Source organism: Micromys minutus (genome assembly GCF_963924665.1).
Source record: "Micromys minutus genome assembly, chromosome: 19".
Classification (NCBI taxonomy): domain Eukaryota; kingdom Metazoa; phylum Chordata; class Mammalia; order Rodentia; family Muridae; genus Micromys; species Micromys minutus.
The window spans coordinates 18,161,163-18,182,871 of NC_137954.1; the positions used below are offsets into that span (position 1 = coordinate 18,161,163).

General features: G+C 39.4%; 1 protein-coding gene across 1 annotated transcript in view; it reads left to right on the forward strand.

Annotated features, from left to right (window-relative positions):
• CPS1 (carbamoyl-phosphate synthase 1) overlaps window positions 1-21,709 on the forward strand; it is a gene marked incomplete at both ends in the record, with an annotated part of 104,874 nt that overhangs the window by 14,719 nt on the left and 68,446 nt on the right. Inside the window, 12 exons of the mRNA XM_080932798.1 lie at window positions 273-382; window positions 2,753-2,897; window positions 3,765-3,854; window positions 5,626-5,682; window positions 8,305-8,397; window positions 11,401-11,490; window positions 14,714-14,842; window positions 15,378-15,481; window positions 16,379-16,517; window positions 17,533-17,610; window positions 19,468-19,566; window positions 21,404-21,499. Coding sequence (XP_080788924.1) covers window positions 273-382; window positions 2,753-2,897; window positions 3,765-3,854; window positions 5,626-5,682; window positions 8,305-8,397; window positions 11,401-11,490; window positions 14,714-14,842; window positions 15,378-15,481; window positions 16,379-16,517; window positions 17,533-17,610; window positions 19,468-19,566; window positions 21,404-21,499 — 1,230 coding nt within the window. The remainder of the gene's footprint in view (window positions 1-272; window positions 383-2,752; window positions 2,898-3,764; window positions 3,855-5,625; window positions 5,683-8,304; window positions 8,398-11,400; window positions 11,491-14,713; window positions 14,843-15,377; window positions 15,482-16,378; window positions 16,518-17,532; window positions 17,611-19,467; window positions 19,567-21,403; window positions 21,500-21,709) is intronic.

A 21,709-nucleotide genomic window follows, 5' to 3' on the forward strand; every position in this document is an offset into this window, starting at 1 on the left:
CAACAACTCTACAGGTAGTCTGAGAATAGGTAGCACGTTGACTTGCTTCAGTTCCTGTTCCAAGCAAAGCGAGTCAAAACACCTACCAGTGACAGCGCCATCCACTTGGAGAAAAATCGCAGGTAACACAGACTAACTCCATGCCTGGGTGGGATGGTTTCAATAAATCTGCTGGACATTTACTGATGCTTGGGTATTTTTTTATCGTCAGTATTTTCTCTGTGTGTCTGGTGTTTCGTGCTTTGCTAAGATTCTTGCAACTATTTCTCTAGGCACAGACGGCACACATTGTTCTGGAAGATGGAACTAAGATGAGGGGTTACTCTTTTGGCCATCCATCCTCGGTTGCTGGTGAAGTGGTGTTTAACACCGGCTTAGGAGGGTGAGTATGCTCCTGTCCAAATGCTTTATTTTTCCTCTGCATACAAGGATACCTGGGTGATGTCAACTCATGGTAACAGGTTGACCTCATCACATCCTTGTATCGTATACTGTAGTCATGGGGAGCTTTGTGTAGGACCTGCTGCAGCCAGCCTGTATACCAGCCTGGACAGCTGGTGTTGATGCGTGCTTCCTGTTCCTGCAAAAGAAATACAACATGGAGGCTTAGATGGCCCCTTAAACAAAACAAAAGGGAACGAATCCTAGAAATGTATGTTGTGAAGACATCAGTTATGGGAAGTATTGATCTGATGAAGGTCAAACTTGAAGAATGGGAGAGGTGGAGCATCACAGTATAGGGCCGTTCTGTCCATGAAGTTAAGCCCCTGTTCTGCACAGCTAAGGGGAGACACTTGAGTAGTTTGTATAATTTTACCTATGAGTAAAAATATGGGGGCCATAGTACAAACTGACAGCTGGAGGCGTAAGCCTCATGTGTCCTAGAAAAAATATGACCTGATTATCTTAAAAGGTTTCCTTTAGAGAGTCAGTCAACGACCCTTCTATGAGATATTTCATGAACACTTCAGGGGAATTCGCATTAGCCTCGAAAGGAGAAAGGAACGTCAGGTTAACTGATACTGAGTATATTGATAAATCAAGCCTGTCGTGTTATTAATGCGCCTCTTCTCTAAATCCTCACCCTGGTGTGCAAAATGAAGAATCTTAGGTCGTTTAAAAACCAGCCCCAGTGGTGAGGACATTAAATTACAGTGTATAAAACCTGTTTGCAAAGTTTTGCTTTGCCAGGCAATTACTTAAGCTTCTCGACAGCACTAATTACTGGCTGTGTTAATATACCTGCCAACCAACAACTCTTTAATATACATCAGAATGAGGGTGGGCACTCGGGTTTTCTTCTCGGTGATAGATTATGGGTGATAAATCTTGTCACATCACAAAAGTCAAACAGGACCTGATGGGTTGATTTGCTTCCAACTCTGCAGGGACGCTACATTTATGAACTCACTAGAGAGTGCCATAAGCTCATGGTGAAGGGGAAGGTCAGGTCGCTTAAAGACTCAATAAGGTGGTTGATAATTAAGTCGTTTTTCTTCATCTTTGAGAAAAGCATTTATATTGTGTAGAAGCCTTGGTTAAAAAATGAGCGGTTGTTGACAGGTGAGAAGCGTCTGAGAAACAAGCTGGTAAAGGCTGAGTGCCACGTCCCCATGGGGATGGTGGAGCTGGGGGACAATGTATTCTCTTGACAAAGTTAGTTCTGGTAGGACTTAGTTTGGATGGGGCCGAGGAATTTATGCTGACTGCTCTCTGAGCTGTATTGGATTGGTTTCAAGGCCGTTGATTCCATCCTGCTCAGCATCTAAATTCACTTTCAGTCGTTATCCACAAGAAAGATTTGGTTGAACTCTGTCTGCAGGAAGGCAAAATGTAAGAGGCCAGGAAAGAAGGAATCAGTTAGAATGTCTTCAAGTGCGTGGAGTTAAGTGTTTTTAGTTCCTAGTGTTCATGGTAACATGTGCCCCTCCCCCACATCATGTTCTCCCTCTCTCTCCTGCACCCCCCCCCCTCACACACACACACACACACACACACACACAAACACCTATCCAACTTCAAAATTCTGCATTCCTTTCCATTTCTATTTTCAGGACTTCAAAATAGTTATTTGTAACCTTAATTTTTAAGACAATCATGCTGTAGGTGAGCAACACCTTTTTACACTTTATAGTAGCTTAAATGTTGCATGCCTCATTTTGTATGCTCAAACTAAACTAAATAGTTTAAGAATCAGTATCCTTGACTTATTTTTTATGTGTATTAACTATTATTGCACATAATAGTTTAATTATTTTCTGAGTTCTAATATGGATATGTACTTACGCTGTTATGACTTGGTTATTCTTTGGTGTCATAATGCATATTGAAAATTATTTTCACCTTTTTGATCGCTGGTATGTTTGTAAAACTTTCAGCCCTCCACAGTAAGTATATGCTTTAACTCAATATCTAGTATGCTAGAGAAGATTTTAAGATATTCGCAATTGTTGAACTGGTAGCAGTGTACAAAAACTAAAATATTATTTGAGAAATTTAAGTTCTTTTAAATGAAACAACAAAAAAAAAATAGGAATTACCTTTGTATTAGAATCATCTCTACTGTTCATATTAGTTATATTATGGATACAGTTTGGCATTTTCATGAAATTTCTTTAGGATTGCTGAAATCCAGAGATGGTTTCTAGGAGTTTAACCCTATCATCTTTTTATTGAAGGGTTCAGTGGCTTGGCATATATTCATAGATAATAAATCGTGCTTGGATGATAATACACTGGCCTGTCTACCCAGGTACCCAGAAGCAATTACTGATCCTGCCTACAAGGGGCAAATCCTTACCATGGCCAACCCTATCATTGGGAATGGTGGGGCCCCGGACACCACCACGCGAGACGAACTGGGGCTGAATAAGTACATGGAGTCTGATGGAATCAAGGTAGCGGCCGCCATGATGTGCTAAGAGTCTCTCTTCCTAAACATGTAACTGACCGACTTTTAAGGCTACAAGAAAGGCACAGCTTCTCTCATAACACTTTGGATTAAGTCTATGTTTTCAACCTTATTCCTAAGTACCATAGGTCAATCTTTAACATGACAAGTTAAAGTTTATTCATTAGGATAGTTTAGATTTTAATAGCTTGGAGGAAACTTATTTTAATACCCAAAATATTGTTACAAGTCCAAGTGATGAGGCAACAGAAGATGGAGAATCATCTTTTGAGATAAGTTGGATAATTGGCTGTGTGCTATTTATTGCATTTTAAGTGTTAATAAAAGATGATTTATATGATGGGTAAGAAGTAGTATCTTGAAATATGAAGCATATAAACAATTTAAAGCATACATGGCGGCTTCATTCTCTTTTTATTCTGTTTCGGAGGACCTTGAGTCTCAGGTTTAGTCCTCACAACTGAACTATTTACCACAGTTTTCTCACTCTTTTCTGTATTCGTATGAAAAAAAAAAACTTATCTCTTATCTACATCGAATAAGTAATTGTGAACAACATTATGGATAAATCAAATGTTTGAAAAGTTCAGCATGCCCGGAAGAAGCAGTTCCTCCATCTGGGGATTTGCCTGCAAGGTAAACCCACTTTCCAAAAGTAGCAGTAAGGAAACCACGATATACTTACATACAAGCATTGGCAACCTTTTGTATATCATCTTTTCGAAATTTGCATGTCTTATCAGTGGTTAGAAAAAAAAAAAGCCTAAGTGTGCAAAATTAACCTTCAAGATGAGCCGCAAGAAGTGCAGAGTGTTTGGTGAATCACCCTTCAAATGCCTGGCTTTCCTCCTAGGTGGCAGGTCTGCTGGTGCTCAACTACAGCAATGACTATAACCACTGGCTGGCCACCAAGAGTCTGGGTCAATGGCTGCAGGAGGAGAAGGTGAGATGGTGGATAGACCTGTGAGTCTATGGGTACCTGGGAGCGTATGCATTTCCAGATATCACTACCTTAGACAATTTTTTTTAAAGCAACAGCAGCAACATAAATAACAAAACTGCATCCTACTCAGTTTTTTCAGAATTCATTCCAAATACATAGACCTAGATATTTTCAGTTTATCCACTAGGTGGCGCCCACACACGAGTGGCAGCATATCTTATTTAGAAGAGGCAGTAGGGAACATATTAGAAATTTGCCTTCTCTTGAGCAGTATCACTCACCCCCCACCTTTTCATCTCCAGTTTAGCTCCATGTCTGTGTCCTAGTAAATGTCTGCTCTGAGCTCTGTGTGTAGGGCACATAATCATACCATACAATAGGGGTTTTCTCTCATCTTTAATTTTTACAATTACAGTTATATACAATTACAAGTATTTTGTGTCTTAAACACTATGACAAATTACATGGCTATAATTTCATTTGAAGTAATGTGGAAAACAGGGCAAGCCTTGGATTCTTTCCACAGTTTAAATGTCAATTTCTTATCAGAGTGTTCACCTTAAATGTTAGGAATTGCTAACATTACGAGACCTACTACATTTAGCTTCATCTTCACTGTTACTGTAGCTGCTTTTGTTCAACTGTGGCTAAACCTGTAATATAGAATACAGTCAATTACAATACTGTCAAGTGCCCAGAACATTCTGCATTTCCGAGTGTCTACCTCTTGGGTTCGATGTTAGCCCTTTGTGACAAAATACAGCTAAACACAAACTTGGTCACAGAGTCTTAGGTCCCAGTCTTCGTAAAGCACACAGGAGGTAAGAAGGCACTTCATGGTCACCACTGGTTTCTTATCAGCCATTAAAACAAGTTACATTTATCTGACAGATAGCTAGTTCCTATAATGGTTATTTAGCACCTGATGTCCCTCTCTCCGTCTCTCTATCTCTCTTTCTGTCTTTGTTTCTGTCTGTCTCCTCTTTTTTCATCTTTACTTTTTCTCTTTTCCCCATCTCTGTTTCCCTATTTTCCATCTCCCTCTATTGTCTCTCCCACACTGACATTCACACATGCACACACACACACACACACACACACACACACACACACACATACACACACATTGTGTTATTTAGTGTACCTTACTTTTTTATATTCAATAACACAAATGTGTATGTAATCTGTTTTTATTCAACTTAGTAAAAAGGGAAGAAAAGAAAACCAGTGGATGTATTGCCTCACAGATGAGTAAGACGGACGCGTATTAGGAAATCCACAATATAACACAAGCCTTCAGAAAAACATATGGGGAGTACCTACTGTGTGCCAATAATATTTGGCTCAAAGTATTTGCATATTATTTATTATGAGGTTCACTGATTGACTTTTTAGAATGCAGATGAAAAAATATGTTGTACATAATTATGTATATATATATAAAATATACATGCATGTATGCATATCTCATTATTTCAAAATGAATAGTTGTATAGAATGTGACTTAATATCTGAGGATAAGCAGCAAAGTTGGTGCAAGGGTTTCTTGTTCTTTATTCTGAGGGTGCTCTTCGCAGTGGGAGTTTTGAGCTTAAGTAGAGCAGCCGTTTCCCTGGAACTGACAACACTGTCACCCTGGGTCAGGGCAAAGGAGGAGTGTGGGAGTTATTTACTGCTCAAGAAGATAGATGAGGCTAAGCGTACGACTTGAAAACAATATGCTGCTCTAATCTCCTCTTTCTTCTCTGTCACTGCGACTTCTTTCTTACAGGTCCCTGCAATTTATGGAGTGGATACCAGAATGCTGACTAAAATAATTCGGGATAAGGTATGATCATCATGTTCAGCTGAATCCAAGTCTCTTTTCATTTCCCTCCAGAGCATGAAGGACTCACTAACACACTAAGGAAATCTGGCTCTCATTTCTTTGCTTTTCTGATGGAATTTCCAGAACTGCACACTTGATTATGATGTTTGCAACAGGGTGGGCCTGAGGTCATCTTACCTGGCAGGGACATACTAAGTGCCTACTATGTGTTGATCATGGCAACAAGACAAGGTGTTATCTCTGCTCATGTGAGAGAGGGAGATTAAGCTAGTGGAACAAGTAGACGAAGTGTTTACAAAGCATTTAACAAGTTGACCTCACAGGAACTTCTTACCAACAGGTTTTCTTACCAAATTTTAATTTTAATACATTAAAAAAGCCAACAATGCAATTTTGTAGTATAAACTGACACAGATCCTTCTAGAAAACCAGTTGTGAATTTTTTTTTGTTATAAAATAGTTAGTCTCCTATACGTTTTGCACAAACTATTGAAAAGGTGCTTGAAAAAAAAACATTTTGTTTCTCCCCAAATACAAGGCAGTAGCTCTTCACATTGTATTTGTATTATATTAACGATGGTAAGCTATCCAGATATGATTTTAAGTCAGCCATAGATGTAGGTTCGACAGACATATGATAGCATTTTATGTGAGGAATCTGAGAGTCATGGATTCTAGGGTCTTCCTGGAACAAGTATCCCAAGGATATTAGAGGCAACTGCATTGACACAGGCTGTCTGCGTATAGAGAGGAGGAATGGTATTCAACAGGAGACCATGACTGCATCTGGGGCAGGAAGGCAGTGAGATCTCATGCTGCCAGTCTTCTGCTTCCGTTAGTTATCCTGTCTATGATTTTCCTGGGAAGAGACTTTAGTGGACTCTGTTTCCTTAGCAGAGCACAGCAATGTTACACAACGCTGTAGCATCTAGGACCCTAAGGGATACAAGTGGAGAATGCAGTTCAGGCTGCAGAAGCAGCAGAAGGCGGGATAGAATGTAGCCAGGCTCGGGCTTTGCAGGTCTTCACTGCGTCTCTGTATCATGTGTCCGCCTCAGAGGAACTCTGCTTTTGTCATAGGGGCTTAGGTTGTTAAGTAAAAATCTGGCTGAATAGCATAGGCACATAGCAGCATGACCTGTTAGATCTACTTATGGCTGATGCCGGCTCATAAAAAAAATGTGTATTTTAGCTTTTGCTTCAGTTAAAGCTCAAGTCGCATCTCACACAGCATGCCTTAAGAGAAAGGAGAAAGACAAGTTTCAGAATTTGTGAACTCATAAATATAGGAGCATGTAACTTGGATTTAAAGCATAGGTAGAAACCACCACATGCTCCAGCGTGAAGCTGGAAGGTGGGTGTGTTTAATTTGCTCAGGCTTTGTTTCAGCACCCTAGTTTTAACAACTGCACGGCAACCCACCAGGCTTCCATGGTGGGCTGGCCTTTTCAACCCTCATTCACATAGTGGCTTCTCCAAGGAATCAGTTTAAAAGAGAAGTAAACCTTTTGTTTCCTTCAGTACAGTAATACTGTGGGGAAACTCCAGATAACTAGGTTTAGCATGGCAGTTTTTTCAAGACAGTTCAAAGCAGACTTCCCGACAAGCACCAGGGCTAGCTAATAAAAGAAGACAATGTTGCCACATTCAGTCTAGCAAAGCTTATTGTGAAAACTATGCAGAGCATTGAACATTTCTAACGGATCAGGCAGTTTGGGATAGACACCAGCATATTAACATGTCTACCATAGTGAAACACTTTTACTGTGACTTCTTCAAATTTCTGACATAATAAATTTCATTTTATTTACCCTTTTTGAGTCTCAAGTTTACTGTCAAGCTATATAAGTTATTTTTATTTCTTTGCAGTTTTGAGATGTCATATTTTCTTTTCAACAGATAGTTTTGTCTATTTCTTCTGGGCAATAGTTTTAGGTCCAATGAACTAAGGATATAGGTCTCTGGGTCTCTGATTTATCTACACTAGTTTGGAACCTAGTGACCTGAGTTCTGATGGCGTTTAACTTTGCTTACAAAAGACAATGGCCTTTTCTCCAAAATATCCTCCCGTGGGACTGGGGCTATAGCTCAGTTGGTAAAATGGTTTCCTGGTAAATTTGAGGAACTGAGTTTGATTCCCAGCACCCATATAAAGAATCCTAGATGTGAGGATACACACTTGCAATCACAATGCCAGAGAAACGAAGACAGGTAGATCTTATGCCTGAATAACCAGCTAGCCTGTGTTAACCAGGAGGCTCCAGGCCAATGAAAGACCCATTTCCAAGGGAGATAGCACCCAAAGAATGACACCTGAAGGTGACATCTAGCCTCCATTTGCACATGAATACATGCACATACATATGTGAACACACATGTGCCTGTCCACTACCTTCCTCCAGTCACATGATAAAGAACTAACTGTACTTCCTCGAGCATTTCCTGAAATGTAGCTGCCAGCTACTTTGCATTTCTATTTGAGAAGATGAAGACCTGGTGATGCTTATGAGTTGTTATAAAGATGCCCAAATGACAGAACAGCTGTACATAGTCTCTGTGGGTTTATCCTGTCAACAACACAACACCCTTACTTCCCATTTTATACATATCTTCATTCAATAGGGTACCATGCTTGGGAAGATTGAATTTGAAGGCCAGTCTGTGGATTTTGTGGATCCCAATAAGCAGAATTTGATTGCTGAGGTTTCAACCAAGGTGAGAAATTTCTTTCATACTTTATAGTTCTGTGTCATTTGCCCAAAGCCTACCAATTTTATAATATTAAAATCTTTATCTTCACAGAGGTCATGTTCTACCTGCATCAGAGCTAAAGGGTCAAAGTGGTTCTATGGCAGTGAATAGCTGTGCTATAAAGTCTTTGCATGCAATGTCAGTAGCCTTCTCTTCTAGACATTCTTGGAATGCTCACACTACCATTTAGAGACTTTTCCCTATAATTTTAGCTCTCTTCTCTGTTCCTCTTACATAAAAGGCCCACTGTATTACATCTGAGCTAAATAATTAATGTCCACAATGATATTTAAGTAACTTTAAAGTGAATCATGCTTAGCTTTTATGTATCAAAGCTAGAGACCATGTTTTAGATTCATGCCTCTTGGTCTTGCTTGAATGCCTTTTAAACAAAGGTATGAATGAATCTTATCTCTGACCTGAGAGACCGTAGGGGTCTGGTGAGAGAGACAGACAAGCCAGCCAGTATGTACAGAATCCTGTGTTAGAGGCTATCCTTGGAATGCTCACACACAGGTCAAGGCACGACCATGCATGTATGCAGTAGCAAAATGAGACAGGTGTATCACCGAAGCCTCAGTGGAGGTGTTCAGGTTGCCAACAGACACAAATAGCCAGCTCCTATAAATAGATAAACAGAGAAAGAGCTGTTCCTGGCAGAAATAATACCATGTGTTCAGGAGCAGCCAAGTATGTTGGATGAGTTGCACATAATTTGATACGTAGAAGCAAAGGATCCACTTATATGAATAATAAATTTGGCGGGTGTCGAGTGGATACTTATGAGATCTACAGAGTTTCATCTATCAACGTATCATCTGAAGAGTAGTACAAGGAAATATGGGAAATTCATTCAGCAAGTTTGGAGCAGATTGTAGGTGGAAAAAGAAGGAAGTAACTTGGTAATAAAATCATGGCACTTATCCAAATGCCAGAGACACTGGCTTAGAGAAATTCACTGTAAAGAATTCTGTGGTCAGTTGAAAACATTATATGACCTATTCATTTTCAGAATCCTAAGGCAAATCCACACAGCCAGGTACCTGAGATGTTTTGTATAGCGCCTGCCATTTGATATGGGAAGAACATACAAATGATCCTTTCTATACATGTAGGCTCCAGATCTATGCATCTAACTAAATATGGATCAAAATTACTGAAAAAGTTGTGCTATGCTAAACGTGTGCTTCTTTTTCTCCTTGCCATATTCTGAACAATACACTGCCGTTCAAGGACTATTTACATGATCCTTATGTCTTATCGGTTACTGTGCGTAAGCCAGACATCACTGAGAGTGAAAATATCACATGGTCTTAGAAAAGAGGCTCTCAGCATCTATGGGTTTTGGTACTCAGAGGGTCTGATACTATTTCCGGTGAGGAATGTAAGATGATTGTAAAGTCTGTTTAAGTGGACAATATAAATGAACGTTTAATTTAATTAATTCTTCTTCTTACTGTGTGTGTGTGTGTGTGTGTGTGTGTGTGTGTGTGTGATGATTGTGTGTGAAGGAGAGAAGACAGCATTTTAGATTTTGTTGTCTCCTTTCACCTTTATATAGGGTGATATTGAACCCAGATCTTTAGTTTTTTTTACAGCAAAAACTTTACTTACTGAGTCTTTTCACCAGCTCTATATTTTAATCCATGTCAAACCAAGGGGGAAATCATAGTGACAACAGCTGGTTCTGTTAATGCCTTTGTAATTGAATAATATCATTACAGCTGTGATAGAATGTGTCTTTGCACCGGGAAGTTTTATATATTTTGTGAGTTTTGTTTGATTGTATGCCTTGGAAATGTTGATCAATTACTTCATTGTCATGTCATTGCAACAGTGATGTGGTCACAAGTAGATAGTAGCATTGCTTTACTTCATAGCAGGAACCCAAGGTTAAGACTAAATTCGCACTTTTACAAATTGTCCAGTGAGAGACTTTACCTGTGGCGTAAATGGATCAGTTCAGCAATAATTCCCTAGATTCAGTGTTTTCTCTCCAGCACAGCCACAGAAGGGGAGAAGCAAATGGCCAGCATCCTTTATTTTGTCTTTTCCTCAAGCACACTTTAAGGATTATGAATGCGTGGCTTCTAGAGACTTCGTGGAGAGACATTCCAGTTAAAGTCCTTTCAAATATTCAGCTCGCATCTTTCATCTAATACCGTTGGCAAGCCATGGAGTCATTCTAAATTCAGAATATTCTAGTTAACTCTTGAAGCCAGGACTAGTGTGGCTTCAAGAGTTACCAATGCTCCAGGCTTCTTCCTCTCTCTTTTGTTCCTGTTTTCTTTTATGACTGGAGCATTGCTTCTTGGGTAGATGCCTATGAACACGGATCTGCCTCCAAGCGGTACTTAAGATGTAGATGATGATTATGACAGGCTCTGGGTTCTTTTCTTATGAAATATACCATTTAAATGCAAACGACTATGGTAATCTAAAAGGGCCAGTTGGTCTATACTAGCTGGTGAGTTCTTATGACTCTAACTGATTTTACCCATTCATTCTCCTTCCACAAGCCTAATGTACAGTGACTGAGGACTACCCAATCTTCTCAGCACCGCAATTCGATGATCAAGTGGCGTTTAAGGCATGATGTATCTATTACCTCGTCTGCCTCCGAATCAGGCAACACTACTTGAAACTTTCACTGCTAATGAGGCAAAACATAAGGACGGTAGTTAACTATGGAAGCAGCCAACTTCTTAAAGATCTTTCTTATCACTGTAATGAAGAGTTTATATAAAACAGCAAAGTGCTTTTTTTTTTTTCTCATAAAAAGGATACAGTCTGTGGTATTTGCTGTGCTTTTCTTACAAATTGATGTTTAACTGCCAGTCGCACCCTAGCAGTTAACAATCAATCTGTTGCCCATCTAAGTACCAAATACCCTCCGTGAATTTACTGTCCAGGCCTGGTGCTCATTTCTGGAGTCTCCTCTCAGTGTCTGCTTTCTTTAAATGACAGGATGTCAAGGTGTTTGGCAAAGGAAACCCCACGAAAGTGGTAGCTGTGGACTGTGGGATAAAAAACAATGTCATCCGCCTGCTAGTTAAGGTAAGCAATCTGCCCTCTGGAGAAGCTGAAGCTTGTGGTGCTGCTGATGAACTGTTTAATTCCTTTGTTTAGCAGAGAGAAGGCTTACTTGGGAATATTGGGGATCTCTTTTCTTGCTGCCCTTGATCCTCAAGACAACACGTATATATCCCTGTTCAAATAAAGGGTACAGACATGTCTTTAAAAAAAAAAAAAAACCCTAAGAACCCAAACCCCATGGAAAAGAGGAACTTTTTTTTATTAATCATTTATTTGTTATTATTTTAATTTATTTCATCCTTTTAGTTAGCAAACAAAGGACAGAGTTTTCTTAAGGCCTTTTTGTGGGTGCTCAGTTTTCCCTGCTCCCTCTTCCCTGTTCCTCTTTACTAGTTTTCTCCTTTCACTCTTACAACACACATGCTCTAGTCCCTCCGTATCCCCCCTGAAAAGCCTCCTGTTTCTTCCTCATTGGCCTCTCTCTCATTTTCTAACCTCTACTCAATCATATTCCAGAGCAAAATATACATATGCGTATATGTTTATATATACATATGTATACACATAATCCACATCATCTACATCTGCATATGTACATAACCACACACACACACACACATACACACATACACATACATATACACGAAGAGAAGGGAGGAGTTAGGAGCCACACACAATAGAGAGCATAGTCTCTTTTGAGCCTGGATTGACTTTTTTTTTTTTTTATCACTTATTCTGAGGCAGTCCACATTCACCTTCATTGAAGTTTGGAAATGGAAGAAAGCCAGGATTTGTCTGACAGTTCTTCTGTTGGACTACTTTTATTCTGAACTATGTGTGTGAGGATTATGTCCTGATATTGTTTAAGAATTTGTTAGGGCTTTGTGTAAACTCTTAGAAAGCAAAGTAAAATTGAACCTTAAAATCGTTAAGGAGAATTTAACAACATTTTTAGCAGCATTTTATTAAGCATTATTTTGCTAGAGTTTCTGCTTATAACCCCCACTTTCAGTTTCTCTCTCTGGCTCTCGTCTTTGCCTCTCTGCCATGCACACGTGTCCACCACAAACATACAAACTCTTGCCCGTATTTGCATAACATCAGATTAGTGTGGATACAGGGGAATCCTTCAGTTCATCATCTCATTGTCAGTGACTAGACATATTTAAATTCTGATTTTAAATTATCCATTTTATCAGCAAAATCCTTCATGAATCTTTTAGTGGTAGACACATGAAGGGCCCTTTCATGGTAGACTCCTCCTTTTGCTGTTTTAATCTATATGTTTTTAGTCGCAGGAATTATATGTCTCTTTAGTTAAGGGACCCCTCTAGTTGGGTAGAGCATTTTTGATCCTAAGTATTACACAGAGCTTTCCTTAGAACACTCTTCAGCATTGTTCATGGAGCCAATACTAAGTTCCCTCCCCCAGGCCTGGGTCAATAGTCAGTGCTGGTTCCAGGTTCTCCACACATCTCATGATCTGGTTGTCCACTGAAGTCACTGCTGTACCCTGCACTGGAGTGGCTTCGGTGTCATTTGTCAATGTCATTTATGTTCATTGGAAACACCTTCCAAATAAGCCTTCAAATCCTCATCTCAGGGAATGAAGATCTGAACACATTCAAAGAGTTCAAAGGGAGAACTTTCAAAGATACTAAATAATTAATTTTTTATTGGTTTTTCTTTATTCTCCATCTACTCTCCATTTCTCTTTGCCTATGATTTTTTTTAAAGTAAGATTTTCACTCTTGGGAAGCTCTATACATTTATACAATGTATGCTGATAGGATTTCCCCTCCACTACCCCAATTCCAATTTCATCTTCTTTCACCCTTTCTTTTCTGCTTTATCTCCTCTTCTTATTTGACTATGCTTTTGTTATGAATTCAGTTCAGTCAAACTGGTGCTTATGTGCACGCAAGTGTCTTTGTGTGCTTTGGAGCATGGCTACCTTCTGCTAGAGCAAAGGGGAGCTACTCCTTCTCTCTCAATTCTACCCTTTCAATTGCCCAAAGTTTCTCTGATGGAAGTGGGGCTTCAGAGGCCCTCCTTCATCTGTACTGGAACTGTGACTTGTTTGACCTTGTACCAGCTGGTCTCATGTAGGTCGTCACAGCTACTGTGAGTTGATGTGTCCAGCGGCTGTGCTGTGTGCAGAACTCAGCATTCCATGGCTCCCCTTCCATTCCCTGGTTCTTACATTCTTTTCTGCCCCTCTTGCATACATGTTACAGACCTCAGATGGAGGGAGGCTGGTATACATTTAGAGCAGAGCACCTGAGTGTTACTCATACTTGCTGTTTTGAGACCTTCTGAGTCTCTGCACGAACCACTACCCACTGCCAAAGGAAGCTTCTCTGACCAAAGTTTGAGATCCACACAGATCTATGAGAATAAACATACATATTTGAAATAATGATTGTTTAAGAAAACAGTAGCAGTTAATTCCCCGCTAGGCCTTATGATCTCCTGAGGCATGAGATTTTGACCAGGTTTATAATACTAGTCACGAAATCCCTCTTATGCAAAAGGCCCCATATCCAATCAGCAAGCAGTTGTTTATCTCTATAACCTTTATACCGCTATTACCATAGTGAGTACATCTTCCCAACCAGTCAGTCGAAGTCTACAGTGTTGATCGCTGGGTAAGGCCACAGATGACTTTCTTCCCCAACAGCTTGCATAGCAAGTTTTGGCACTTAGCAAAGCTGCCAGAAGAACAAGGGCTTTAGTCTTCAAGGTCACTACTTCTCGTTCCTGCTTACTTTTATGAAAACCGTTGTGAGGTTCTTCTCTCTGAATATGAAGAGTTGACAAAAAACCATAGGAAGGAAAGTCAACTTAAAATTTGTCAGACAAAAAAGGAAAGAGTGAAAAGGTCAGATGTGGTCACACATGTGCAGAGATGGATATTCTCTGCCATTCGGTGCTGCAGCTACTGAGGTAGTAGACAGTCTTGCTGTCCTGTGATGGGGAGTTCGGCCATTGAAGTCATTAATGGGAGTGCGCCCCTTTGCTTTGTCATGGCTTAAACTTCAGTGCCTTTCCCCCTCTGCTTTTTAGGGATATGTATGTCATATAAAGCACAATGAGCCTCTCACATAACATTTTATTCAGTGTTACTTAGTTCAACACTACATTTTAATTTCCCTTAAGGACTGGATCACCCAAAGAAGACCGAGTGAAATCACACATGAGCCAAACGAATGTTTAGCTCCTCTTTCTTGTATTTCTTTTCCAGCGAGGAGCTGAAGTGCATTTAGTTCCCTGGAACCACGATTTCACGCAGATGGAGTATGATGGGCTTTTGATTGCTGGGGGACCAGGGAATCCAGCTCTTGCACAGCCGCTGATTCAGAATGTGAAAAAGGTGTGACGAGCCCGGGGGTTGTGTGTACCGCCGAGGTGGGGGTGGGTGAAGGGCCTCTACTCCGTACTCTGAAGAGGCTGCTTCATTTATTCAGGTATTTTTAGAACTTATATTAGGACTTGGGAGGCAATTTTAGCATAGGTATTTTAGAGAGAAACAGGTGAGGACTCTAGAAGAAGGCCAGAGTAACCTTCACATGGCTTCCTCCACTAAAAGAAGCTGGCTGGAGTCTAAGCTTCACCTATGATGTCCCTCGTAACTGTAAGATGACAAGCCACGTCCTTTATCTCAATGCAGAACCTATCGGACCTTCAGGTTTTTAAAATGTTAAATTACTTTTAGTGTAATCTGAATGGCAAGACCATCTTACTGAGTTCTAATGCTACAGATCCATCAACTGTATCTTTTTTTTTCTTTTATATCCCAACTTGCAAATCCTTTACTGATGAGGGTGGGGGAATGCTTTAGCTTTGGATCTTTCAGAGGCTGCTTCTCACTCTCTGTCTTACTGGGTTGATGATCTTCCCTGATATAGATTTTGGAGAACCGCAAAGAGCCGTTGTTTGGAATCAGCACAGGAAACATAATAACAGGACTGGCTGCTGGTGCCAAATCCTACAAGATGTCCATGGCCAACAGGTAACGTGCTACTGTTTGCTGTCAGACTACCTCTGAAATACCACCGGTAACCAAACACAAAAGGCTTAGAGGATTCCCATAACGTTTCTGCAGAGTAAAGGACAGCGCCCTATTACTTAGTTTACAGTTGTCTGACCACCTGATGCCACTTTTATTACATTTCTGAGAGGCAGCCTTCTCTAACCATAACTTTGCTATCCTTCTCGAGGCATGAATTGAAGTTATAATATTCAATCTGATGGCATTCCAAGGGAAACTGGTCCAATTTTAAGCTTAATTTAATAACATTGATAACACTTTAAGGAGTTGGGATGACTCAAGATCAGAGGGAACATCAGATCTTCTGTTTCACTTCTTTGCCCCACCCCCATGACTTCTTAATAATCTTCCTTCCTCCCTTCCTCCCTCCCTCCCTTCCTCCCTTCCTCTCTCCTTCCCTCCCTCCCTTCCTCCCTCCCTCCCTCCCTCTCTTCCTCTTTCCTTCCTTTCTTCCATCCACACACAGAAGTCTGATCTGAGCAGCTATCTATTGGTTAATTCTGACAGCTCTCCTTGGGCTTTAAAATTACTTCAGCTTCTTTAAAATAAGTTGCTTGTTTGTCTTTCGGTTAAGCCAGCATGTAATTCCTTTTGTTACAAGTACCTTTCTAAAACTAATTGTAGAAGTTTAGTAGACCTGATACTTAAGACTCAGCAAAGTTTCCTGAATTGATTTTTCTTTTTCTTTTTTTTTTTTTTGGAGGCTGAAATTATTGGGATTCACAATCTGTGACTCTTTTCACTAGGTGATTTCCACTAACGCAGCTGAAAGTTCTGAATTTGGCTTTATGAGTAACATTAACATTCTCTTCATTTTTCCTCTCCCCACCCCTATTCTTTCTCGTCATCTCTCTCCAGAGGCCAGAACCAACCTGTTCTGAATGTCACAAACAGACAGGCTTTCATAACTGCTCAGAATCATGGCTATGCTCTGGACAGCGCCCTCCCTGCTGGCTGGAAACCGCTGTTTGTGAATGTCAATGATCAAACAAACGAGGTACATGCTCTCAACAATCCTGTTCAGATGGATGTGAGATTATGGCTTTTCACAGTCTTTTATACTTCTTTCCCGTGTGTGTGTGTGTGTGTGTGTGTGTGTGTGTGTGTGTGTGGTGTGGGTGTACATGTGAATGTACTTGTGTGTATGCATGTGTGGGTCTACTGTGCAGGTGTAGGCACCCATGTGTGCACATTGGAAGCCCCGAGCAGGACACCCAGTTCCTTCCTGGATTGTTCTTCACATTATTGTCTCATGACAGGGCCACTCATTGAACTGGACAGTTTTGGCTTAGGTGGCTGGCCAAGTATATAAACTCTCAGGAAATGTCTCACTCCATTCCTTAATGCTGAGGTTCTAAGCACATGCATTGACACTCTTAGCTTCTTACACCAGTGATAGGAACTTGGACTCAGGTCCTTTTGCTTGTAAGTCAAGTGCTCTAAGTCATGGAATGATCTCCCCAGACGGCCTGTCACTTAAATAAAAAGTAATTGATCTCTTACTTTCTAATTAGTTGACTTGTTAAGAGCCAGCACTTGCAACCTCTTCCAGAATCCACCTTATACATTCATCGTAATTAGGGGTCAGTTGATATATAGTCATTTGGAGCCAGCCTTTGGTGTGTTCTTGACTTTCACTTAGCACTGGAGTACCCTTTAACAAGAACTTTGGGAAACTCATTTAAATGATGGATATGAGAATTTTGTTTTATTTTGAAGAAATCCCAGAAGAGACTCAAAGGTTACATACCACATTCATTGGTTTTTATTACACAATGGAACCCTCATCTAGATGCCTCTTTGTTGGGCTGTTTTGTATTCTTACTTAAATAGATAGGTGAATCTTTAATGTCTCCAATCATGTTACTTAATAGAACTGGGAATTTTCCAGACCTTTATTAAGTGCTTAACTTGGTTTCCTATTTGAACTTTATTATCTCCTGAATAATACATTGCCACACCTGACATTTGTTGTCATCGAAGGAATTTCTCCCTGTTTCTTATTTCTTTAGGGGATTATGCATGAGAGCAAACCCTTCTTTGCTGTGCAGTTCCACCCAGAGGTCAGCCCGGGGCCAACAGACACTGAGGTATGCCAGCCAGATGATGTCTGTTATATACTTGAAAAAAAAAAAAAAAAAAAACCACAATCGGAGATGCTTGTGTTTGAAGACTCAAGAAACCAAAATAATTGGTTCATAATACTCTCAGGGAGTGTGTTTTGGTACCATGCATTTGTATTATATTCCCCCGTAAATATCATGGAGTAAATTTTAATCTTTTCTTAAATTTAAAGTGGGAAAACCCTTAAGAAGCTCAAAGCAATGCTCTGATGCTATTTTTAATGCGTTATCGTTTTAATAGATTTAGTTCTGAAATTTACAATTGTTGTGCTATGCAAATGAGCTCCCTCTTGCTCTTTCCATCTCATAGCAGGAATGAAATTTTAATCCCCCATCTGTGAGTTAAAAAAAATCCCTATGGCAACTGGTTGTGTATCCACAGAGGGAGAATAAACAGAAGCAGGGGCAGGGAAAGGGGCAGCAGGGAGAAGAAAAGGCAGCCTGCTTGGTCACATGATTTACTTGACTTTAAAAATAAGAACCCAAAGGAATGCTTGGAGCAGTGTGTTTCTAACCTAGATATTTTTCTATTCTATTCTATTCTTTTCTTTCTTCTTTTCTTTTCTTTTCTTTTCTTTTCTTCCTTCCTTCTTTTTTTCCTTCCTTCCTTCCTTCCTTCCTTCCTTCTTTCCTTCCTTCCTTCCTTCCTTCCTTCCTTCCTTCCTTCCTGCCTTCCTTCCTCAATGTAAGATCGTGGTTCAGTATTGAAGCACATCTGACCAACCAAAGCTCACTATGATTTCTATCCTGAAAGGTGTGGCATGTCTGAGCAGTGCTGGCCGTCACTGTCAGCAGACACTCCCAAAAAGGCACTCAGGGAACCTGAGAAGGAGAACAGGAGTTTCATTCTGAAATTCATGCTTTTGCATCTTGGGGTGGTTTCTTAGATATTTAGATGCCCTTTTTTATTATTATTGTTCTTTTTCTATTATTTGGAAGTATCAGTTCACAATGGTCAAACCCAGTATGGCTTGAACTACTCACAATGAACCTGAAAAACAACTAAGCAGAAATATGGCTACTGTTTTCATGTGATTTATGCTAAATATTCTGTTTTTAATTTAAAATTTAGCTGTAAGACCATGCTAGCACCCCCAATTAGGAAAGATGCAATTATTTCATATAATTTGAGCACTATGACTGGCAGTTTTAATTTTTGGGTCCTGCCAAGTAATTGCAAAGTGAATAAATACTTTTATTGACATTTGTCATGTCTAGTGAAGCAACAGAAGTAAGCTCACTGGTAAAGTTTAAGAATAATCTTTCAGGGTCATATTTTAGAGCCAACAGAAATTAGAAATATCAATATTTCCAACTTTAAGGTGCATGCACTATAGCTTCAAATTTTGTTCAGCTAGAATTTGATTCACTTGAATTGTATGCAATTAAAGAACCAAACACCTGAAATCTCCAGAAGGCAGTATGGGACTTAAGAAAACGTATCATCTTACAGGACTTGAGGTGACTAGAACCCAGAAGGCCTCCAAAGGTTTATTGTATGTGTATGTGCTCTTTTTTTTTTTTTTTTTTAATGGTCTAATTGAGCCCTCATCTATTGAGACTTTTTCTAGTCTTCCCTGAAGTTTTTATTTTGCCTCATTTGATAAGAGGAGACATTCAATTACTGAACCAAACCCAAAATCCAAACTAAAACCACCAAGTAACAAAACCTTCGATATTCATGGAAGACGTAACAGTAAAACAAACAAACAAACAAACCCCACAAAGCGTCCATTCAACCGAGCATCAGAAGTGTTGTAGTGTTGTTAGAGACCTCTAAAGTTTAGAAGTATGTAACTAGTTGGTTTTGTTTTGCTTTTCTAGTACCTATTTGATTCCTTCTTCTCACTGATAAAGAAGGGCAAAGGCACCACCATCACCTCAGTTCTGCCCAAGCCAGCGTTGGTGGCATCTCGCATTGAGGTCAGTAGATGTAGACTTGGTTTTGGTTTGTGAGTCATATATTCTCTCGCATGTGATGACCTTTTAAAGAAAATGATGTAAATCATACTATTGACTATGAAAAATGAACATCAACACTATATTTATCTATCATCTGTTCTTGGTAAGTCACAGGATTTACATTAAATTTTTAAAAGATTTCCATTAATTCCTTGATCACTTCATGGTGTATTTCGATCACAGAGACATACCTCCCCAACTTCTCCCAGATCCACCCTCATTGTCCACCTGCTCAGCTTTGTGTCTGCATTGTTTGTGAGCCCACTAAATACAATTTGTTTTGCCCACATGTTCTTGTTTGTGTGGCCATTTACTCATTATGACCCCATAAAGAAATTTAACTTTCTTCCCAAAAATTAGTTCCGAATAGCTCCTCAACTAAAGGTGAAACTCCACGTCTACTTTCTCCCTCCCTTCTGGAATTTTGTCTCTCCTGAGCTCACATAGGTTTTTTTGTTTGCTGTCATCATCATGAGTTCATATGTACAACTGTCCTGTTGTATCTGTGAAACCGTTTCTTTGTAGCCACTCACAGCTCTGTCTTCTACAGTCTTTCTGCCCCTCTTGTACAGTGGTCCTAGAGTCTTGGAAGAATGAAGATTATATATATATATATATGTATATATATATATATATATATATATATATATATATACATATACATATATATATATAATCGTGTGTGTGTGTGTGTGTGTGTGTGTGTGTGTGTGTATTCAGCCCTCCACACTTACGGCTGAATATTCCCAGGTCTCTATTTATCTGCACAGAACCTTTGCCTGAACAAATCACACAGCGCCTAGGGGAGACCCTACCATTATAATTCTGCTAAATGGCCATAGTGCTAAACCTTTTCCCAGTGACCTATTTTTATAGCCATAGATTAGTGCTTTTCTCAACCCTCATCACAGAAACATCTTCCTGCAACAGATGGTAATTAACATGCACAGAGACTCACACCTGGTCAAGGTGCAGAGAAAAAGGGATTTTCACCTAAACTACTGTATTCTAAAATCCCTTTCTTCTAGACTAATAATATCAACATACTAAAGAATAGTGTTACCTATATTTTACAATTTGTTACTTTTCCATTACCCATCCCAAATCATACTTCTTTGTAAGCCTGATATATGCTTTAGAATTACTGTAGTTGATAAAATATTTTTAGATGAATCACTATTTAATATAGTAAATAGAATTTTATTAATTACTGATAAAGGCAAGTGGGTAAAGATTAACATGTAAAAGGCCTAAATCATTACATATTTTTATGTATTTATTGGATATTCTCTGTATTTACATTTTAAATATTATCCCCTCCCCCTGCCATCCCTTCCACTTGTTTCCATGAAGGTGCTCCCTCTCCCAACCACCCTCTCCAACTCAGTGCCTTGGCATTCCCCTACAATCATTGCATATTTAAACTTATATGTTAATATAATTAAAGCCTGTATTCCTTTTTAATACTATAAATTTTGGAAGAATGTATTTGTATTTACGTAACATGTACAATATATATGCAAATATATTTATACACTTTTTTTGTGTAGAGTAGATGTATTTGGTATTTGCATATTCTTAAGTCAAATATCAGCTTCTTTCAAAAATTTTTTCACTTAGAAAACTGGTCATAAATGTTGAAAAGGGCATTGAAATTAGAGTATTTTAGTTGTTAATCTTTTTTTCTTGGAAGTCACTATGTAAACTCAGACAGCATAGTTTGGTTCTTTTCCTCCTGCATGTACCTTATTTCTAGTACTGAGAGATGACAGTAATGTTTCTTTCTTATTGTTTACAGGTTTCCAAGGTCCTTATCCTGGGATCAGGAGGTCTGTCCATTGGTCAGGCAGGTGAATTTGATTACTCAGGATCTCAAGCTGTAAAAGCCATGAAGGTGAGAAAGCGTGAACTTCCCTAGGATTAATATGCTCTCCTTAATGAGTCTAATTAGAATCTTGTAATTTAGATTTATGGTACTTCTTTTCAAAGTCACTATAATATTTTTTTTTAGCTATTGGTGGAACTCTGAAATAAAGGTTGGGTCAAAACCAAGCCAAAACTGTTACTCTTTCAAATGTGCACATCTGTCGAGCAAAGTGGTTGG